Source organism: Phoxinus phoxinus, assembly GCF_949152265.1.
Source record: "Phoxinus phoxinus genome assembly, chromosome: 14".
In the NCBI taxonomy this organism is placed as follows: domain Eukaryota; kingdom Metazoa; phylum Chordata; class Actinopteri; order Cypriniformes; family Leuciscidae; genus Phoxinus; species Phoxinus phoxinus.
Window position 1 is genome coordinate 18851930 of NC_136889.1, and position 23595 is coordinate 18875524.

The following is a 23595-nucleotide window of genomic DNA, read 5'->3' on the forward strand; positions in this document are numbered from 1 at the left end:
AATGTGGTCTGAACAGGTATGTACGAAATTGTACTTACACACAGAATTAACCATGCTTGTGTGTAGGGGGAGACCAGAGACAGTTGTAACAGGGGACGGTTGTAACACCTTGAATTCCTCCCATCAGAAACAACCTAGTGATGACGATGACACTCACTGTGCTCATGCTTAGTTTCCCTCCATTCTTGCCAAAAAGGGAGCCACATTTGAAACTTCCTGACGGAGTTATCTACAAAAGGTTGTTTTTGAGTAAAAAAAAATACTTTTCTTTCTGGTGTACTTTTTTGGATAATGTTATAAGATCAAATGTCTATGAATTCAAACAAGTATTATTTAGAATCACTGTTTTGTAAGCTAAAAATAAAAATGGCTAACAAGTGTCAAACTTGCAGTCAAGCTAGCTCACATGAGATGAAAACATGGTTGGTGTTACTGGGACGGTTGTAACGCCCTGTTACAACTGTCCCAGTATCACCAACCAAGTGTCATTTAGGCCTATATTTTAAAAACTAATCAAGCAAAAAAAATCCCTTTAATTTGCTAATTAAAAGTAAAATGAGCACTGTGCATTGCAAATTAAATGTAAAGGTGTTTGAGGTGTTCTACCCATTAAATAATTTTCTTGCATTATAATTTGACGGTTGCACCTCTTTTTTTGTCATGTAGTATGAAAAAAAGGTAATCATTACTTAAAAACATGAAATTAATAGTCACAATAACATGATTGATAAATAATATTTTCCATTTTGCGTATATGATTGATTCATTATGTATATTTTAGACATCTTACAACCGTCCCTGACATGTGTTACAACCGTCCCTGTACACTGGGACGGTTGTAACAGTGGAGAGACTGTATTAAAATCAATTTTGCAACCTGTACATATTTCATAAAACCACTTAAATACATTGTTTCAGCAGTTGACAGATTGAAGTTTATAATATAATGAATGGGTTATTCCAGTATAAATGGTTTTTGATGTATTGCTAAAAATTCCTAAAAGTGTTACAACTGTCCCTGGTCTCCCCCTATATAAGACAACCGTGAGACTGACACAGGGAAATTTGATCAGTAATATGGAGCTTAAGCCCTGGAAACTCTCTGGGTGGTAAAACATATTGCAGAAACAAAGTGCCAGACTGGTTAGATGGGAATGTGAAACAATAGCGTCACCTCATCAGGAGTTCATTATTTATTTCTCTTAAGTGTGTTATCCATGTTTGTGATTCCACCATTATATGAACTTATTCCCAAGTGAATTAGTGTTATCTTGATGGAAGTCCACTTTAATGTATGAGGTTAAGTATTGAAATTATTAAAAATGCAGAATTCAAATAAAACTTACTATAGCAGACAGTTCAGTTACTATAACTTACCTAGTGTTAGGCTATGCGTAGGCTATTTCTGCACTCTAAAAAAAAAAAAAATGTCGGTTTAACTTTAAAAAGTAAATTACATGGTTGCCTTAAATTTTGTAGTTAATTTAAATTAAAATGTTTAGTTAATTCAATGGAGATTGGTTTAATAAATAGAAACTCAAAATATTAGGCATATCTGAACCATATTAATTAGCCTATCTGTTGATTTGACAAAAGATAAATCATGAAAATGTTTTTTTACCGTCTGGAATTATGAGACTATAGCCTATGGCGACTTGTTCTTTGAACAATATACTTTATTCATTCATTCATTCATTCATTCATTCATTTTGAAATCTGCTGAAGTCACTACTGTATTTTTGTAATCATCATCACTCCTTGCCTGTGATGGTTTCTATGGAAACGCGGTGGCGCGAGGCGGGGTTCGCGAATTCAACACCGGTCTCGCGCTCTGCCATGATTAATCCCGTGCATGACAGCTATTGTCCTCGCGCTTGAAACGCAACACCTGCACGACTAAACTAAAGCGACTGAAGAAAGCATGACAGATAAGGGTAACATCCGAAACGTAAGTATGATGACGATTATTTTATAGTTTATCAGCCACCAAGACTGTAAATTGTGTTGAAACAGGGACGTATACGCTGAGCTTAAATATATTTGACCACACTGAATAATAATGTCATATAAATGACTTGATAAATGATGCGACTCGGTAATCTGCATAAATAAACTGTAAACTGAGAAAGGGTTGAAGAATGGTCTGAGAACGTTATCTTTTCCTTCTTGTCTCGCAGCACTGGATTTAAGAAATCGTGTTGATTTTATATCAGTAGCCTACATTAATAATTAGCTAATTATTCGGGTTTTGCCTGGCCTGTATAGCATCAAATGACAGTAAAACACTATTCCTGCAGGAGGAGGAGGACTATGTTGGAGAGATCAAAGGGGGTCTACGGCCGACCATGAGGCTGATAGTGATGGGTATTGTTCACAAGCAGCCCAAAAGGTTGGTATCAGACACACCTGTCTGTCTGTCTGTCTGTCTGTCTGTCTGTATGTATGTATGAATGTCTGTCTGTCTGTCTGTCTGTGTGTGTTTCTAGTTCATTTATCCACTGTCACATCGCGCATTCCGAATGACTCGGTTCATTGAGAATGAGACGCGCCTTCAGTGCGTTTACACAATGAGCCAGTTGTATCGGGGATTCAACCAGAAGAAAACATGGGTGCCAACCGTGAATACACAGAAGAAATCAAGTGTTTTGTAGTGCATTGCAGTGTGTTATGTTGCATTTAATGTCATATAGTATAGGCTACTTATACTGTATAGAATATATATTATAATAATTATATATATATATATATATATAAGACATCTAACATTTTAAATAAAACGTCATTTGAGAAGGGAATTCTGGCTAAAAGAAAAAATTCTCCACAAAGTAAGGTCATTTACTCTTTCTACTTCTAAAAGCATACTTATATGTATCGTCTTGATGTTTAGTGTATATGTTAAGGAACCTTACAATTAACAGTTTTTTACTGTAACATTTTTACATTTGTTTTCAATCTTAACTTTGTTTATACATATAGTGCAATAGATGTGGTTTTCCAGCTGTTGTTGTCCACTTCTGTTTTGCCAGCGTGGGAAAGTTCAATTCCCATGAAGGCTTAGCTGGCCAGATCTTAAAAAAAAATAAAAGACTGGAGAATTCTGGCCATATTTGGCAAGGGTTATCCAGAAACTGGTTGATAATGTGATTTGATATGGAGCGTCCCAGATCAAAAGGGCAGGACACTAATTCCATGCAATTGACTCGGTCTGTTAAAATTATGTTTGTTCTTAAACCTGCAGAATCCAATATTAAAAATCCCCACTTTTTTTTTTCCATCTGTCTCTTTAGTATGATAGTGTTAGTGTCATGCCAGTCTAAAGGAGAGGGGGATGAGGAAATCGAGGGTGATGTGGGTCTGGAGTTAAAGGTGAACTTTTCAGAAAAGGCTGTGCTTCGTAACGCTCGTCTCTCGGGACAGTGGGGCACTTCGGAGACGGCCCTGTCTTTCTTCCCCTTTGCTCCAGGAGAGCCTTTTAAGGTAGAGACTAGAGTGTGTGATCACATCTGATAACGCTAAACTCTTTGGTAATTTCACACCTTTCTGTCACAATAATGTTGTTTCCTTCTTTATCTCTCCCAGATGGAGATTGTGTGCGAGCACCAGCAGTTCCGTATTCTGGTGGACGGGCAGCCGTTGTGTGGTTTTTCTCACAGATTGACTCATCTAGCATCTCTCACTGCTCTTAGAGTTCACGGAGACCTGCAGCTCACCAAAGTGGCCTGAGAAAGAGAGGAATCGCCTGCCATAATGACAGACTAATCATAGAAGCAACTAAACTAAGGTTTTATAACCCTGAGCGTACTGTACACAATTGTTGTACAGTTCATTTGAAATCTTTACAACTCATTTCAGTTGGATCTGGGTTTGTTTTGGTATAGGCTAATTAGCAATTTTTTACAGTTTCTCCAGTTAGTTTTTATTTGCTGTGAAAAATGAGCCTGTTCATTTTAAAAGATGATGTTGTGTTTGTTTGGACACATTTGTAGAAGAACATTTCCCCAATGTGCAACCGGCTATAACCTTCAAAACTGGAGTTCAAATCAAAATTCAAATTGAGAATTAATTAACTAGCTCAGATAGAAGTTAGTTTTTAAAATACATAATGTACTACCTAACTTTTTTTGTTGGCTTTGTGATTAGATATATTAGTTAGTTTATTTGGCTCTTTGATACAGACGCAAAAGTGCCTTCATTTGTTCCATTAGATGCACTTATACGTAGAAGACTTTAGGTGTGCTGTAGCAGTAATTGTTGATGTTCAAATTCATTTGTATTTACATTTACACATTTGGCAGATGCTTTTATTGCTGGCATTGCATTCAAAATATACATTTTATCAGTTCATGCATTCCCTTTGGAATTGAACCCAGGATGCTAGCATTGCTAGCGGAATGTATCAACAACAACATGCTTTTGTTTGACTGTCTGAAAAATTTGTTAAATCATTTCAACAGAATATCTCATAAGAGAATAGTTTTTCTGTTAATCCTTTGTTCATGTGAATGTACTGCATAACAGTTTAACCTAAGCATTCATAACTGACACCTGAATGTTCACTTTAAAATGCAGTTCTCTGCGATTGAATTGGTTTGAAGAAAAAGGACTTAAAGTCCATCTGAAGCCTGTACTTGGTGCTGTCCCTCTAAACACTTAATGCTGCAAATGAAGCATGTATAAAATAACTTTAATGATTAAGTTCATAGCAAGGTTTACTTGAATATCTTTTACCTAATAATTGCAATATGTACTGTAAACAGTAAACTTTTCTTAAAGAACTTTTAAGAAGATCTGATTATTGGATTTATTTAATGTGTGCATGTCCTTGAGAACAAATGTGCTTTATGACATGGGTATTACAACGTAAACATGGTTACTTTCTCAAACCAAATGGCCCCAAAGATGGCAATATCTGAAATCATTGTTCTTGTGGGAAATTTTTTTTATATTATACATCTTACCAAGTAAAAAAAAAAATTTGTATGTAAAAATACAGAAAGTTTTCTGTGATATGTAGACTTATTGTAGGTTAAGGGGATATAATATACAGTTTGTACAGTATAAAAATCATTAAGTCTATGGAATGTCCCCCATAACACACGAAAACCTGACATGTCTTTGGGCATTTGAGTGAGAGAAACATACACATAGGCACAGTGTGTGTGTGTGTGTGTGTGTGTGTGTGTGTGTGTGTGTGTTTTTAAACCATAGCAACAAATCAACAGGCTTGTGCAAGACATGAAGTCAGTTCTTTTAACTAACACTTGGTAGACAAACGGAAGGCAGGTAAAAACATGTTAACGGTTCACAACAAAACTGCAGGCATGGACATCAAGGACATGATTGCCGACAATTATTGAAATAAAAAATTGACAAAATTTGACAAAAAAACAAACAAATTCACTTATAATTTACGCTTTCATAGTACATTCACTGAATGTATAAGCTTTACCACATTCAAATATATCAAACATTAACATAGACTTTATCCGGGGCACTGAACTCTTGGAAAATCTGAATTATATTAAAATATTCTATATGCTAACTAGAATGAGGAATTTGCTAGAATTTGCACATACCCAACATAGAAATATATAACTAGCTAACAATACCAATACTAACACTGTTAACAATAGCAATGAAGATAATAACAATACCAAAAATGAACTATAAGTGTTATTGTTTGAAAGTGCGATGTGTAGCATAATTAAGTCACTTTTCTAATAGCTTGGATCCAGTCCATCCTCTCCTCGTGTGTTGGAGACTGGATGTAATAGTGTGTCTCCATCTGAGTGATGATTTTAAAGAGGTTCCCCTGGACTTTACCTTTAACACCTGAAGATTACAAGAAAGTGGCCATTAGTCTCTGTGTTTACAGTATTTACCTGTAAACATTGCTGCTACCAAGACAACAAGACCTGAATCACGGTTTAGTATTTTTAGTCAGTGGCAGTAGTTAAAGGGATAGTTCACTTGAAAATTAAAATTCTGTCATCATTTACTCACCCTCAAGTTGTTTCAAACCTGTATTAATTTCTTTCTTCTGCTGAACACAAAGGAAGATATTTTGAAGAATGTCGGTAACCAAACAGTAGACCGTACCCATTGACTTCCATAGTATTTTTTTTTCTTACTATGGAAGTCAATGGGTACTGTCTACTGTTTGGTTACTGACATTCTTCAAAATATCTTCCTTTGTGTTCAGCAGAAGAAAGAAATTAATACAGGTTTGAAACAACTTGAGGGTGAGTAAATGATGACAGAATTTTAATTTTCAAGTGAACTATCCCTTTAAGTCTTTCCTTAATTCTGATTAATATGTGTGATTATTTTGTAAATATTAATTTGTGGGATCAGGCAATCACCACACCTAGAAGCTTCCACAGAAGAGGCAAAAGTCTGACTCACCTGACGGTGTGCCGTTATCATCGAGGGCAGACACCAGACAGCCACGCAGAGATATACCGCCAACCGGAGTGATGTCATCCTGAGAAAGGTGAGACATCAGGAAGCAAACAAGTAAGTACAAAAATAAACATCACATGATTTATTTAGACTTTAGCATATATGTACTTGTAAGTCTGTAAAATTGCACATCAGCGTTCTTCTCACCTTGCTGGGGTCATAGTAGTGCAGGAAACCAGGCTCCGCCCTCAGAATAAACAATCTTACCTTCCAGTTCTTCACCTTGTGCCCCTGACACACAGATAAACAGTTAAGTGAACACACAGGCCGCTAGCACCACAAATAAGAAGCCTATAGTTCAGTTCAAAACCTCCAATTTCAGCAGAGCGCTCACCTGTTTGAGCAGGTAACCTCTCTTCACCACCTTTCCACTCAGCTCCACCGCAGACCGAGACTTTTCTGACTTCACAGTGCCTCGCCTCTGGAAGCTTTGGGACTGTTTGAGAAATCATATTTGTTCGGTTTAATTAGGACAACTTATTTTTATATCTAGTATAATATGATTACAAAAGAGTTGAGTAAAGAAAGAGGTTTGTAACTTACAAAGCAGTAGAGTGCAGAGGAATCGTCGAGGAACTGTTCTCCTAGAGCGGCGTTACGGAGAGCGTCTGCACTCCTGATCCCGACGGGCCGCAGGGAGGCTTCATCCAGCAGCGCAGAGGCTAATGTTACTGACTCCACACGGGTCAAAGCCAGACTATTAAACACAAGCCAATCCACCACTGCTGAGCCTGCACACACACACACACAAATATGAAACCCTTCCGATCTTAAAAAAAATGTCTAAGGTAGGTGAACCTGATTTCACCAAGTAAAACATGTTCCTGGATCAACATCCTTGTTGATCCTGGAACAACATTCCAATCATTCAATCAGATTTGAGGGATAGGTTTATATAATGTCAAGTTTAGTCTTATAACCAAGTTTTAGGGGTTTCTACACCATCATGTGACACTGAAGACTGGAGTAATGGCTGCTGAAGACTCAGCTTTGCCATCACAGCGATAAATTACATTAATATTACTATTAAAATATACAGTATTAAGATTTCTTTTTAAAAATAGTTATTCAGCTGAAAATATTGCTGTTTTACTGTATTTATGATCACATAAATGCAGGTGAGCATGAAAGTGTTCTTTTGAACAGCAGTGTAAATAAACATTAACATTAGCGAGAGAGATTGTAATTATTTTAATAATGCACATGAATGCTTTAATGTGTGTTTTTGATTGTCTGACCTGAGAAACAGTTGGTGTAAGAGCTGCCCTGCTCAACATGACTGCTTAGCCGGATACCAGTGTGCAAATCATACATGGAGTCCACCACCTGACTGATATACACAGATACACGTTTAGATATGGAGTCGCAAACACATATTCGCATATATTGACAAAATGCACACATGGCTACCTGAGGTTGACATTGTGAAGCTGGAGTGACGTAGATCCTTTAATTTGTGACGGGGAGGGGGTCTGTGCATTAAGTGGGTTAAGCTTCTGAACTGCTGCACCAATCGCCACTGCCCATTCGTCACGTTCCTCCCTCATGCAAGCCTCCAGAAAGTGCTCATCTGAAGTGTTGGTCTGCAGCTTCAGCACCAACTACAGGGTGTAAAATGTGGTTAATATGACAACAGCCTTCAGTCACGCCCTAAACAAACATTTTAATAAGTGCAGCACTTTTTGCATCAGAAGAACGTATAAAGGAAATTGCCACAAACATGCCAAACTCCATCACTCTGAACCTGTGATTGACTGTTACACAATGTGGAATATAAATCAAAGACATTGCAAATATATAGCCTACTGGGGGAAATAAAAGCTGTGCCCCTGACATGCTAGTACATGTAATTCATATGAAGTGTAACCTAAGGCTGTGAACATTTAAAGCACTGAGACACTCCCAGTGTTTGGTTTAGTGATCAAGGTGTAATCTGAACTAGACCACTGAATTAGCCACTTCCCAATGATATCTGTTAGTAGACTGTGCATATAACCAAATTAATACTGAAATTAAATAATATTCTTAATTAATAATGTCTGTAGAACAGTTGAGAGCAGAGTTGGGGGTAACGCATTACAAGTAACGCGAGTTATGTAATCAGATTAGTGAAATGCAAACTCAAAATATTACGCAAGCCAATTTTTCTTAAATGTGAAATAAATACAAATATAGGCTACTTTATGTATTTAATCTCACTTTAACCAATGTATTTGCTGCTGCTGACCTTCAATGATCCAATTCAACCATACTAAGAAGCAAAATGGTTTTAGATTTAGAGAAAAATCACACTTGTTTAATTTGTAAGAGTGTTGCACTTTCTTCTCCTGCGTCCTATTCTTCTGCAATCCAGAAGGGCAGCACAGAAAGGTTAGTTTGAGTTGCAGACAGTATTCTGTACAGGTGTGAACTTGAATTTCATTCAGCCTGAGGCTTATACATTTCGTTTTTGTTGTGTAATGGCCTTTACATTTTCCAAAAATATAACTTTTTTTGTTGTTATTAAAAAACAAACAAGCAAGCCAAGCCCAGATATGACTAACTAAGGTTACTTACAAGTTACTTTAAAAGTAACTTTCCCAAACAATGCTTGAGAGTAGAATTCTGAGTGCAAAGTAACAATCTTTAAACCACAAAATATCGCTTTGATGTAAAGTCCTTAACAGAGGACTGTAAAATTGCACTAGCCTAACTTTGTGATAATTTGTACAGTACACAAAAAAATTAATAAAAACAACGTCAAATACTTTGACTGTTCTCACTTACCGGTCTGTTTTCGTACTCCAGGCAAGGACAGGTGATTTTGCAGTTACTCAAATGTATCGTCCCTCGATGGCAGGAATCCCGTTTGCCGCCTTCATATTTATAATACATAAGCTTGTCCGATGTAAGTACAAACCAACGAACTTTCCAGTTCTGAACCACGTGGCCCTAAAAACGAACATCATTTGTTAATAATCCAGTAAAGTAGCAGGAATAAAATTTCCTTGGATAAAAAGTTCAAAAGACTCTCTCACCCTTTTCACCAAAAAACCTTCTTTAAGGGCGCCGTTATTTTCTGACTCAGTGCCCATGTTAACTCCACCAGTGTAGATTCACTAGGCAGGTACAAGCACTTCAGGTGTTTTATAGCTGCCGCAGACATTCCTTGTGATGTGCGTCATTGTGCGCAATCCCTATCGGCGCCCCCCACAACCACTGAGCAAGAAAACTTTGCCTGGGCGTGGGATTGGTGAGAATTAAATTCATTAAAAATTCGATGAATTATTAGATAATACGGACTTCTAAAGTTTGATGAAAGTACAATCAAATCAGAATGATTATTTTAGATCTTACAATTCACCGACAATTCTACACAGACAGAGGACATTCCCATAGCCATAGGGCACACAGTTTTCATGAGTCAAGACAGACGCAGTCAGATTGAGTCATTGTTCAGGTGAGATTCAATTCAGGGACCGGATGTTTGTTGCTATGGCAGTGCAACTTTGCGATGGAAATAACTTTGAAAATGTAATCTTATGTAGCTATATAGTGGAAAAAGTTTATTAGATTTTAAAATGTTCTTCACACTAAGAAAAAAATGGTTATTTTAAAAACTGTTAATTGAAAGGTCATTCGGGGAACCAAAAATGTATGACATCTCTGTGATCCTTTTGGAACATTTATTTTTAAGAATAGGCTATAGCCTACATAGAAACCAAAACATTTTTTATTTACAAAAATAAACAGACATATTTCGACATGGTTAAAACTGGAATTTGCCAGCTGGCAGACAGCCGAGACAATCTTACACAATATGTGTGTTGATCATATAAAAATCATCGGCCATGTTCCTACATGAACTGTGAAAAGTTGGTAAACTAATGGCGGGAACACGGCCAACTTCAGTCACCTTCTTCATGGTCACTCACTTCTACTGCAGAGCACTAGATGGTGATCTCGCACAGCAATCGAGTAGGCTATAGGACTAGTTGAGTAGGACTTCGTAGATGTTTTCTGTTGTATGTTGGAGATCTGAAAATGAAACCATCTCATGAAGTAAAATAAATTATATGGCAGTAATAGGCCTACACTAAATTTTGGCTACACCAGAAAATAATTAGGCCTATACGTGACTGGTATAACTTAGCCTACCAGTCAACACTCCAAAACCTTGGTTAAAACACACACACACACACACACACACACACACACACACACACACTTGTGTTTTCTTGTTTTATGGGGACTTTTCATAGGCGTAATTATTTTTATACTGTACAAACTATTACATCGCCTTATAGTACTAGCCATACCCATTAGGAAACTTTCTGCATTTTTACATTTTCAAAAAACATCACATTATGATTTATAAGCTGTTTTCCTCATGGGGACCAAAAAAAAATCCACACAAGGACTAGGATTTCGGATATTGCTATTGTGGGTATATCCCATAGTGTGGGATAATGCCCATAATATTGCCCATATCATAAACCCACATTATGATATTGCCCATAATGTGGGTTTAATTTGATGCTTTGCATTCATGCTAACTTTAAACATGCTAAAACAGTTAGCGAAGTTGGCTGTTCGGGGTGGGGATAGTTGTAACAGTTCATTAAAAATGTTACAACCAACCTGAGAACCCTGTTAAGAGTTTTTGTTTGCTTATTGAGGGATTTATATGAAGGTATGGACTATGGTGCAAATCAACTGTATGCCTGTGACAGTGGGATTTATATTTGTAGACAATAGCCACGCATGTGTATCATTGAATTTGAAGTCACAGAGAGAAATGTTTTAAGAGTTGCAAACTTGTAGACTTTTTTCTCTCTCCCACAAACACAACACAACAGTTAAACCTTCTCAAATTCTTCATTGCAGGTGCACAAATCCTATTCTGCAAATCACAAATTAAGAAACTTGTACGCTCAAATTCACTGATACACATGTGTTGTCTACAACTACAAATCCCACTGTCACAGGCATTCAGTTGATTTGCACCAAATATACCTTCATAGATTTATGTAAATATGTTTCCATCATAGTTTATGCACGTCTTATTGGATAAAGACATTATCCACCTCACCTGAGCACATATGATTTTTTTGGGCACATTTTAAGAATTTATGCACATCTTGGCGTTTACAGCGTTTTTATGTGATATCCCAAAATGCACATAAAATAGGTGCAACATAGCCAGTGACTGAACTGTTATAAGACAGGAATACTAAATCTAAATTCCTAAAAAAAGAAATACAATAAAAAAAGTGTTACTTTAAATTGTTCACTTATTCAAAACTGATAATGTTTTTGTTCTTCAATAACATTCTTGCCAAATTTAAATAGTGTGGATCCTATTTCAGCAAATTACCTCACCTCTCAGTGTTACATTATCCCCAACTAGTGTTACAACTCACCACAGTAGTGGGGTAGGTTAACAGCGGAACTCCTTGTGTTTGACATTATCTCACATAATCTGTGATTGTGTTGTACATGTCAAAGTGAGTTATATTTGTAGCAGAAAAATGTGGCTACCATGTATCAAATTTTGAGAGACATAGCACAAACAACCTGAGTTACCGATGCTCAAACAAAAGGTGATACTTGTGTTAATTAGGGTTCTAATACTAATGAAAACTTCTGAAAATGTTAAACACTGTTAATCAACATATCAATTTATATATATATTTTTAAAAAGCAGCTCGTAATTTATGTCATTGTAAAATAGTTTGTTGGAGAGGTAGCGGTGTTATGATGCAGATGTGTAAATTTGTAATTTGAAGAAGTTTGTGAGGATTTCAGATCCTGGATACTGAGCTAAAATCCCGGACCTGCTGATCCAGTTTTAATTGAAACACACTGGACACACATAGGCACACAGCCCTCGTGGTCACAGCTGTGTGTGTGTAAGTGCCTGAGAGAACGGAAGAACATTCCTGCCATATTGACTTTCTTTTATTGATTTTAATTTTATTATTATTTATTTTGTAACTTGACTTTTGCATAGGGTGTTTTATGTTCTCTATTGCATGGACCATTTTTAGTAATTGATTGTATGGTTGCTATTGATACAAAACATAAATACCTTCACACACAAAGATCAGCTGCAGGGTGCTGGGAGTGTGTCTTCAGAAATAACCATTAACACTGTTCAAACAGCCATCCCGAAAGTTATGACGTAAATGAAATCACACCCGGATGTAGAAGAACCTGTTAAAGGTCTTTAAAAGAGCCGCACAATCAGAGAAGTAAAGGAGCGCAAACACTTAGACCCACACAAACATCTTTTGTCTGTTTATAGCGTTTCCTCTGGGTTTGAAGACCGATGCCAATAAATTACCATATACTGTTATCAAGTCATAGTAAAGTTGTCAAATCATATAAAACATAAATGAAAGTGTCTTTTATGAACCTATACTCACACAATGTCCCATGACAATTTCATACAACTGATTATTTTCCAGCAATTTTATCTCTTTTTATTTTATTTCTTTAACATCAGGATGCAGATCCAACTATGTTTGTGTATGCGCACAAAATACAGTCGATGCAAACAAATATCTGTCTTACATAATATCACATGTCCACTGGACTACAGCATTACTTAACACAATATACTTAAACATGAATACAATGAACACTCTTAGACAAGCTATAGTGTCACCTGTGCAAAAATAAATTCATAGAAATGACAAGGCCTAGAAAGTTAGGTCACCTTGAATTAAGGGCAGTACAAAGGATGCAGGGAAGTAAAATGTGTTAACAAAAGTCTCTTTGTTGCACACTCTTGCGGCCTTTCCCTTTTTCTTGTGCTTGTGAAAGGGAATAGGGGAACAAATTGAAGGATTGAATTCCATTTGAATGGGACATGTAAAACAAACCCTTCTAAACTTCCTAAAAATAAAAGCTTTTTTCCCAAACAACAGTTTTTACTGCACTTTAAAACAAGTTTGTCTTTTTCTGAGAGCTAGCGAAAGTAAAATAACCATCACCAAAGAACAGATTGACATTAACTCAGCAGTGCTGCAGTTTTATGGAGATGATTGAGAAGAATACTGAACATAATACTTGATTAATGAATTCTGTGATTAAAGTAATTTGACCAAATAAAGGCTTCTTTATTTGGCCATGTTATACTGAAAAATGTATAACACGTTTTATTGCACAAAATGGTATTTTGTATGTTTCCTGTTCCTGGATCTGTTAAGTTGTACATAGATAATTGCATGTTCTCAAAGTTACACAATGAAGAACAGAGAATGTTAAATCTACAAACAGCTTTAATACATGCTACACTAGGATCTGCAGAGGGTGCGACTCATTTGGACTCACTTAGTTTAGACATTTAAATTGGTGATTTCTTCCCCAGCATTTTAGACACTTCACTTGACACCATCAAAGATAAAAAAGGGGCTTTTTTTGGAAGTCGCATTTAAAATCCACTTGACTCACAAATCTAATTTCTTCATCCTCTCTCTTTTAGAGTCGACTAACTCTGTGCCATGACGTCACCACTTTTTCAGGATTAGTCATGGAATCCCTCCATTGTTCCACTGCCTCGGGTGAACTGCCGTCAAATCCCAAGAGGACCTAAAGATGAAGGAATGCGCACAAAGACGGGAACTTATTGAATATACGCTTCTGTTCAAACGTTGGGGTTGATAAAATTGAGAAAATAAATAGATACTTATGTTCAGAAAGGAAATTGGTAAAATGTTACAGTAAATCTATGTATGATATTACAAAAAAATCTATCTGAAATAAATGCTGTTATTTTGAACTTGAGGGAAAAAAATTATCACGGTTTCTACAAAAATAATACCGTGATAAATGTTTCTTGAGCACCAAATCATATTAGAATGATTTCTGAAGGATCATGTGACACTGAAGACTGCTAAAAATTCAGCTTTGCTATAACAGGAATAAACATGTTTACAATAGAAAAGTTTAGTTTTATTTGTAATAATATTTTACAATATCAGTGTTTTAATTGTATTCTTAACAAATAAATCAACTTTAAATTTAAACGTGTTGATATGCATGCTAAGCGTAGTATGTTGTAGTATGTATTGTGCTCCAAACGGACCTGTCCCAGCAGGTGTTTTCTCCGGACAGAGCTACGGCTGTAGAGTTTGACGGACAGCTGCAGATTCTGGTCCTGATTGGTGATGGGCAAGTGAAGCACCTCTTCCCATTGAACATGCCTCCCTGATGACTTCATCACCTTCGTCTTCCTCTTCAGTAAGACCTTACCCTCACTCAGCAAGTCAACCTTCACAAAGAAACCTAAAGAGAACGTATTTAAAAAAAGGTCTAGACCCCTTTAATTTGCGTATGCTTTGGGAAGGAATTATTTAAATGAGGAATATTGAGACGTGTATGTAATATCGAGGCGCTTCAGGGAGTTCAGAAACAGTGCTAACTGATATGGAAAAAAAACACCCTTTGGGGTAACTTTGCAGCCCATTTTCATGCTCAAACAGACAAATTACACAGTAAAGAGTTGATAATGTAAAAAAGCATAATAGGACTCACTCTGCGTGAGCGGTGAGGAAGATGAAGGAAGGTTCTGAGCACTGAGGATCTGGAGTTGAATTCGACTGCTCACTGGCTGGAAGCACAAGGCCAACTGAAGCTCTGCGTGACACACCTACAGAAACACACACACACACACACACACAATAATCCCTGTTAGGTTTAGGTGCTGTGTACGTGTGTGTGTGTGTGTGTGTGTGTGTGTGTGTGTGTGTGTGTGTTCTATTCCTCCTAATGTTTGATGGATAAAATATCTGAATTGGCTGATTATGTAAACTCAACTGTGAAGAATTAACTAACACATCGAATGCCTCTTTTTCTCTTGAGAGTGTGTGTGTGTTTAGGGCAGACTATACCTGCTGCGACTTATAAGTGAGACAAAAACCAATTTTTGACCCAGTAACACACAAACAGCAGTTAATGATTTGGGGGGGAAAACTTCATCTAGACCAGGTTCCACTGATCTTCATTCTGGAATACAGTTCAGTCCATTTCAAACACCCCACTAGAGAAAAAAATACTTTTTACTCAAAAAAGAAAAGAAAAAAAAATATTTCCCCTGTTCATTTTTTATTTCAGTCACATCCACACAAGCAAAACACACAAATCACATTTTTCAAAGTTATAAACTGTGCCAAATCTAATACCTATTTTTGTGTGTATGGCAGCTTTCAGTAGGCTGAACAATGTTTTAACAGGGCCTAACCTACTTACAGTGAGATGTAAAGTATAAAGATGATAATGTGGCACATTCTGTTATATCTGTTTATTATATATATATATATATATATATATATATATATATATATATATATATATATATATTTTACAGGTATTTAGATGATACTAATACTAGATACTAATGATCAATTTTGAGGTCAGTAACATTTATTTTTAATGTTTTATTCTCACCAAGGGCTGGATTTATTTGATCAAAAATACACTAAAAACACCAATATTAGTAGTTTAAAATAACGGTTTAATATTTTAATATATTTGAAATGTTCGGCAGTATTATAAATGTCTCTACTGTCACTTTTGATCAATTTAAATGATAAGTGCTTGCTGAATAAAAGTTTTTTTTTTTATCTTACTGACCACACATTTTTGAATACATGTGTGTGTGCACAAATTCTAAATCAAACTCAGGAATCTAAAAGGGATTCTCAATTAAATTCAGAATTGCCCACAATACTTGAACAATTATAGTAAACATTTTGTTTCTGCGTGTGTTAACAGGAAGCTTCGGAGAGATCAGCTTTTTAAGGGTCTAGATAATTCCTTCAAAAAGGGCTTTCGGCAGTATTGAAATGGCTGGTATATTGATTTCTTCCTCTCTGAGAGCTCTGTTTGTCTGTCTAACCCCCAGTGACCTAAATATCACAGATGAGGCCTAGGCAGAACTAGAGCAGCGGTTTAATGTGGTCATTGTAGGTAATTGCAGGTGGAAGTTTAAAGATTTTTTTCCAAAGAACCTTACAGACAAAACCAGGAAGAACCCGTAAGGGAAAGAAATTTGGGACTAGACATGCGGTCACAATGAGATGTAGCAGATTAAGACTCACATGTGTTTTAGAGTGAGGCTTGAACTCCAGACAGTGCTTTGTTTCCTGCGGCCCGAGGGTTCGCAGAGATAACACACACTCCCCCAGTGTCCGCTTACGTGGTGTGTGAGCCTGCAGGTGTAGCACCAGTGCTGATCTGCGGATTTGCTCTAAGTTCAGAGTGAACACAAATGTCTCCATGAAGACAGTTTCCTAAAAGAGAAATATACAATATACTGAAGATATACTGAGGGATAACTAGTTACAAACTTAAATCTGTGAAGCATAGTCAAATAAAACAATACTGCACGCTCTACATATTTTTACTTATGTGACGAAGTATGTTTTTTATGCATCTTTGGTTGTCTGGGACTTTTTTAGTCTAGCTTAGGGTGACCACCTGGCTATTGCTCTGTTGCAGGTCAGCAGACCTGATTTTGCGGGACAATGCGGGACACGAGGGAGAGAACTTACTATTATTATACTAGGTGAATAAATATTGATTTTATATTAGATGTCTTTTTGAAGTGATGTTAACATGCTTTAAATTGCTAATAGGCTTTATAAAAATGTTAATGACGGCGCTGACCGGCGCTGTGAACGTCACTATTAATATAAAACTAATTTTAACAGCACGGGTCTATTCAATCTAAATAATTAAATGAAAATAATAATCCAATCGCTAAAAAGCACATTTCCAAATAAGCACTGTCACGATCTTTTAAAGTCAAGGAGAGGATTCGCAAAACTTATTTTAATATTACTGCTGAGTAACAAAGACTTTTTTCTTCTCGGGAGCTCCGGATTGATCCATTTTTCTGTTGCGTTTGTGTGTGTGTGTGTGTGTGTGTGTGTGTGTGTGTGTGTGTTCCCTCTGGCTAGAACCAATAGGCTAATAGCTAACGGCTGCGCTGTGCATGTTCAGTGTTTTCTTATTAACCATTTTTTTTATTGTAGAATTGTAATTTAAAGGACGATTAAATAAAATGCAGACAAAATTAAAATGCGGGACAGGTGGTCACCCTAGTCTAGCTGTAATGTTCATTAATCGAGAAACACTGGAGGGACTGAAGGGAGGGCTGAATAATTCATCACAGTTGAATTGTCTGACATAACAGCCAATCTCAATAAACGTTTTGTGTTATATCAATTAAAGAGGTCTGTGATTCAATAGGGGAAAAATATGGGTTTGGGTTTGAAAAGGTTTTAAAAAAAAATGTAATATGCAAGTAATATTGGGAAATATTATTGCAATTTAAAACTACTGTTTTCTATTGTAATACATTTTAAAATGTAATTTATTTCTGTGACGGCAAAGCTGAATTTTCAGCATCATTACTCCAGTCTTCAGTCACATGATCCTTTAGAAATCATTCTAATATGTTGCTGAAGAATTTTTTTTATTATTATCAATGTTGAAAGCAGTTTTGCTGCTTAACATATTTGTGGAAACTGTGATACATTTTCTTAGGGTTCTCTGATTGATAGAAAGAACAGCATATATTACAAATTTACTCTCACTTTTGATCAATTTAATGCTTTCTTGCTGAATAGAAGTATTCTATTCTTTAAAAAAAAATCGTACTGACCCCAAACCTTTAAATGGTAGTGTATATTGCTTGCAAAATAATTTATTTAGTCAGAATACATGGCTTTTTTTGAAAGGCTGTCAATGAAGAAGGGCACTTTATAAAAGCAGCATGTTGCAGTTCCAGCATCTACCAGCAGGGTAGACTTTAACTGAGCTCAGTATATGCCAACTATAATAATCTTAGGTGTTGTAGTTTTATGACTGCTGGATTTCACTCACTGCTGATGCTTCCTTGACTGTGCTCTTAAATCGCACTGGCTTCGTCATGGTGATGACCCCTTTGACCCCAATCTTCTGCACGTCCACCCCTTCAGTATACACACTCAAGTCCGTACACTAAGAGAAAGTACCAAAGAGGAGGAAATTTGAGAAACAGTAAGTGAGGCTGAAAGCAACATGTAGGCCAACTGTTTATGAGCTTTTATAACCACTACAACCACGGTATGTCAACAAGGGGATATTTCTCAGGGGAGGAAAGAGAGCCAGGACCTTATAAAAAATAGTATTAGAAAATAATTGACAAAAATAAAATAAGCATTATGAAATATGAGATCAAACAGTGTGTTAACTATATATGATGCTTGATTTCAGTATTCCACCACAAACCCTTGATATCAAATTATGTGTAAAATAAAGAGGCGAAGACAGGCATCTACAGACAGTTATTTTTCAATTATTTGAAAATGAAAGATTAAAAATAGCTTGTTGGAAATGTGATCATTTGTTAAAGCTCTCTTACAGCGACACAGAGGCTCCATTCAGCCGGTCTCTAGATGGGACACAATGGTCTGTTGTAGACTAGCAAAGCCTCTCCTGGTTGAAATCATACCTTCACTACGGTGATCCACACCTGCTCCACCGCCTCCTCATACTTCAGGTGCACACACACTTTTCCCAGCTCACGATCCCGCTCATCACCAGACAGAGTGATGGACTCTATGCACACACACATGCCACGAGAAACATAAATATTGTCACTCCAAAATATTGTCCACATGTCTATCAGTGTATATGTGTGATGAATGTATACAATATTTTCTAGTCCTAGGTAATAAGTCATAGGTAGGCTTGCACATAGTTTAATTAAAAACAATTAAATAATATTCTGTAAATTAATATTCAGCTTCAGTGCTGATGTCATTAAAGAAAAATAGGGACAAACGAACCAAATATGTCTTGGTGGATATAAGTAAATGTTTGTTGTATTACATCAGTTTATTTGTGCGTGTAAAGATCCTCTCTACATTCTAAGAGTTATACGAGTACTTGTGTACTGCATCTCAGGGAAAACATTTGGAAGTAATTACTGTGTCTGCCCTTTACAATTTCACAATCTGCCGTGATCTTGTCTGTCCTGTGTGTGTGCGTGCGTGCGTGTGTGTGTGTGTGTGTGTGTGTGTGTGTGTGTGTGTACATGGGGTAAGGAGAGAGGGAGTAAGATTGTTGAGACATAAAGGGTCCAAGAAGACCCTAACAAAACAAAACAAAAGGAAAACTAAACAAATGAAACTAGTGGAAATTCCAGGTAACAGTGGAGCGGAACCCTTTTCAGAGAGTTCTGTTAGGGAACTTTAAGGGGTTCTTTTGGAATGTGCTTGTCTGCGGTTACGACTTCAGTGTTCCGTCATGAATGGTTACCTAGACTACGGCTGCTCCCAAAGGAATCCTGAAAGGAGGATGTGCTGCTCTGGACACTGGATACAGAATCATAACGCTTGGAGGAACAAGAGGAAGAAATGTTACTAAACAACAGCTCTGCTAATCATTAAACAGCAAAGTATTAGTGTACTGTATATACAGAACACTTAATTTAGGAATTTAATCAGCTCTGATTGATCCAAATACAAAAGGCCACAAATTGACACTTTATTTAACATGAACTATAATAAAAACTTCACACGGCTCAAATCAAACTCCTGCTTAATAGTGCCATAGATGATTTGTAATTTATAGAGTTCTCAATGGAAATAGTAATCTGACAATGCATGGAAAAAGTATGTTAACTAAAGTCATTAATTCATATATTAACCATGTTAAATATATTAAATGATTTAAAAATATTCATTGTTAATTCCAGTAACAAAAGCAACAGAACAGTTTTGAACTAAATAATGATAAATAATAATCATAAATAATGTGTACTTTTTGTAATAATAATTATATTATTCCATGATATAAACTACCATTCAAAAGTGTTTGATCAGTAGGAGTTAATAATAATAATACAAAAATTTATACAAAGAAACTAATATAACTTTTGAACTGTCTATTCATTAAAGAATCCTGAAAAAAATGTGTTGCAGTTTCCACAAAAATATTAAGCAGTGCAGCCATCTTCAATATTGATAAATAATTATAAGACATGTTTTTTAAACACCAACTCCTCAGCATATTAGAATGATTTCTGAAGGATTGTGTGATACTGAAGACTTTATATACATCATATAATAATAGCTCATGTGTGAACAGGTGTACGGGATCTCAGCTGTTAAATTATTATACAGTTCTATGGTGTGTGTGTGTGTGTGTGTGTGAGTGTGTGCATGTATGTGTGTACAACTCACCTGCACATGGCCCTGAGGGTTTGACAAATCGAACAGGGAGAGACTGAGTCTCTCTTTGCCACTGTGTTCTAAACCTGTGAAAGAAATCATTTTCATTTTAATCTTTTGGAAAGTATTGTTGATTCAGATTATTTTGTCATGTATAAAAAATTATTCCATTTAAAATGCCTTCATCGGTTTGATATTTGAATTGTGTCATGCTCAGCCATTGAAAACAAAGTATTGGAATCATCTGAATGTGGCCCATCAACAATACAATCTGGGACATTGTCAGTGCAAATCTGCCATGAACAATAGGGAATTTAGGAGCAGGAATAAAACAGAAGGATTATGCAAAGGTGTGTAGGAACGTAAATATTTGAGGTTACATGCTGCGAAGTTACGTGGTGAATGATGCTATGAGGAAGTGAAATGGGACAGTAAATCCACTCTTTAAACATCACACACAGATAAAAAAAAAATAATAATATAGTCCCATGTAATGTCTGGCTTCGTGTTTTAGGCAGATCTAAAGGTACTCCACCTGTGCCAGGGCTGTTGTTCGGTCTGTTTTTCAGAGTGGGCCGTCTCAGTGAGCCTGGCGACACGTAGCTGATCATATGACTGCTGTTTAAGTTCAAATCAGAGTCATACATCATTTGACTGGCTCCTGCGAGCTCTGCCTTCCTTTCTGCATAAGTGCTCCTTGTGGCACCTGAAATCAATCATATCAAATTTGTAAACACAATTGTGATTTAATCAAATAAATAAAAGCATGTCATATTTTGTAATATTATAGTAGTATTGCTTACTCTGTTGCCCGATGTTGTAGCCAGAGTACTGCGCCCCTCTCGGCTGGATGTAGGAGGGTTTGAAGGTCGGGATGATGAATGGAACCTCCCGGCCGTCCGGAGGCAGTTTAGACAGGAGATAATCCTCTGATAAGCCAACATTCCTCTTTACAGTAGACTCAACAGTTAATTTACCAGGAGGTCGAACCTTAATCACTAAAAAAATATACAAATACACTTTCATAATTCATGTATGTATTGAAATTTCTATATATTGTGTGTATGCATAATTCCTCAATACTGAGTAAATGATGGGGGGGGGGAGAGAGAGACTCACTCTGAATCCCTGGTTCTTTCTCCTCGGACAAAAACGTCCTGCAGCAGTTTTTGATACATTCTGTCATGTTGATGATCTGCACACACCAATCACATAAAAATAATTAGTTACTTTATTTCGACGGTCCACTTTAGACATTCTACCAACTATAAGTAACTTTGCAACTTAATGTCAACAAGTCATAAGAGTGTTAGTAGACTGTCTGCTTAATCTGCTAACACACTGTTTTGATGGTCCCACAACAGACAGATCAGCAACTTTGCAAGTGTAACAGACATAGGCCAGTAAGAGCTGTGCGTGTAAACCTCACTACCCTGATCTCAAGACAAGAGGCGCAAATGATGCTAGCGGCTGCGGTCTTTAGCCTCCCTTTAAGAGCTCCCGCCTCCTCCACTCAGAGTAGGACTGGTTACATTTGGTGCCGTGACCCGGATGAGAGTGAGGTGCCGTGACCCGGATGAGAGTGAGGTTTAGGGGAGTGAGTGAGTCTAACGGACATAGGAGGGTCCTTGTTAGAGTAAAGGGTCTTTAGTGTCCTTGTTAGAGTGCCCGCCTCCCACGCCAGAGATCCCGGATCGAGTCGAGGAGGACTGGTTACACAAGTACATGTCAACTTAACAAGGACATCTAATAATACATGTCAACTTATCTTACTAACCATAACCTAACAGTTACTGCTAATACTGAGTTAGTTGACATGTAGGCCAAAGTAACCAAAGAATTATATAACAATGTTCAACAGTCGACGACAGAATTCTGAATTCAAAACATTTCCAACAGAATGTCATTTCCATCACATGTTCTGTGTTTAATACAATTTTGTGGTGGAAAAGATTATGATAGAAATGATTTTAGAATAAAACATCCGACTCGTGTATTGCTAAGGATTAAAGCTTGAATGGAAGTGACACACAATAAAAAATATTTTGTTCAAATTCATTCAATCACTTGTGAAGTTTACCTTGGTTTTTCAGATTTTTTAAAAACCTTAATGTGTCTTCACCTGATAAGCATATTTTTCACTGCACTATTTTTTCCTTGGTAAATAAGTAAAGTTTGAGCAAATTGTATCAATGGTAAAATTGGTAGTGGTGGAAATGAGGCAACAACTAAGACACATTCATAATGAAATCATTTTCATACAATAAATATTTCACTGACAATTTATTTCAGTTTATATTTAGATTATCGACGTTCTAATCCAATTTTTATAAAGAATTTCCATAGTAAGATCTGGGACAAAAGTAAAACAGTACAACATAAAATACATTTGAAAATTAGGGGAAAAAAAATGAGCAAGGAAGGGCAAAAAGTTCCCCACACAGTTTTAATGTGACTTTCATTTAACAACAGGGGTAAGCTGAGGTATAAAAGTGACCGAAAAGCCCGAAGTTAAAGAAATACACAACATAAGCAATATAATACCACTATAAAACAAATTAACATCAAAGTCATTTTCCTTTATAAAAACTCTGTTTGCGTTAATGAATCATGTTTTTGTCTACATACCTGTGCTGCTGTCTGCGAGGAGCTGAAATCTCTGAGCTGAGCGCGCGAGTGCAGCAGGTGCTCTGAAGTAGAGTTGTGACGTTCGCGAACGAACCGATTCTTTTGAACGGCTCATAAACATGAACGATGGGAGCCGAGTCGCGGCTGGAGGGGAGCCGTTCTTTCTGTCGTTCTTTTTTTCCTATGCGTTTTTCACACAGATGCACACAAAGGCTGCGTTTACACTTGGCATTAACATGCGATTACCATGATGGATCAAGCAGATCGGATCATTACTCAATCAGGACACCATGCGTTT

The 23595-nt window shown here is 36.6% G+C and overlaps 3 protein-coding genes across 3 annotated transcripts; 1 reads left to right on the plus strand and 2 right to left on the minus strand.

Moving 5' to 3' along the window:
- Positions 1 to 1799: 1799 nt before the first annotated feature.
- LOC307010049 (galectin-related protein B) lies at positions 1800 to 4305 on the plus strand. Its single transcript, XM_079634412.1, has 4 exons — positions 1800 to 1948; positions 2298 to 2389; positions 3288 to 3477; positions 3580 to 4305. Exons 1-4 carry the CDS (start codon positions 1922 to 1924, stop codon positions 3721 to 3723), a joined length of 453 nt encoding a protein of 150 aa, XP_079490538.1. The 5' UTR covers positions 1800 to 1921; the 3' UTR covers positions 3724 to 4305.
- Positions 4306 to 4733: 428 nt separating this feature from the next.
- Positions 4734 to 9910, minus strand: plek2 (pleckstrin 2). The gene is made up of 9 exons (XM_079634411.1): positions 9480 to 9910; positions 9229 to 9393; positions 7873 to 8063; positions 7701 to 7792; positions 7006 to 7193; positions 6797 to 6898; positions 6610 to 6693; positions 6406 to 6484; positions 4734 to 5832 (listed from the first exon to the last, which is right to left on the minus strand). Exons 1-9 carry the CDS (start codon positions 9534 to 9536, stop codon positions 5705 to 5707), a joined length of 1086 nt encoding a protein of 361 aa, XP_079490537.1. The 5' UTR covers positions 9537 to 9910; the 3' UTR covers positions 4734 to 5704.
- A 3080-nt stretch (positions 9911 to 12990) lies between these two features.
- tc2n (tandem C2 domains, nuclear) lies at positions 12991 to 23338 on the minus strand. Its single transcript, XM_079635331.1, has 12 exons — positions 23298 to 23338; positions 21789 to 21864; positions 21473 to 21667; positions 21205 to 21375; positions 20682 to 20755; positions 19756 to 19831; positions 18947 to 19053; positions 18337 to 18453; positions 16548 to 16739; positions 14983 to 15097; positions 14534 to 14733; positions 12991 to 14037 (listed from the first exon to the last, which is right to left on the minus strand). Exons 2-12 carry the CDS (start codon positions 21853 to 21855, stop codon positions 13927 to 13929), a joined length of 1425 nt encoding a protein of 474 aa, XP_079491457.1. The 5' UTR covers positions 21856 to 21864; positions 23298 to 23338; the 3' UTR covers positions 12991 to 13926.
- Between the last annotated feature and the right edge of the window lie 257 nt (positions 23339 to 23595).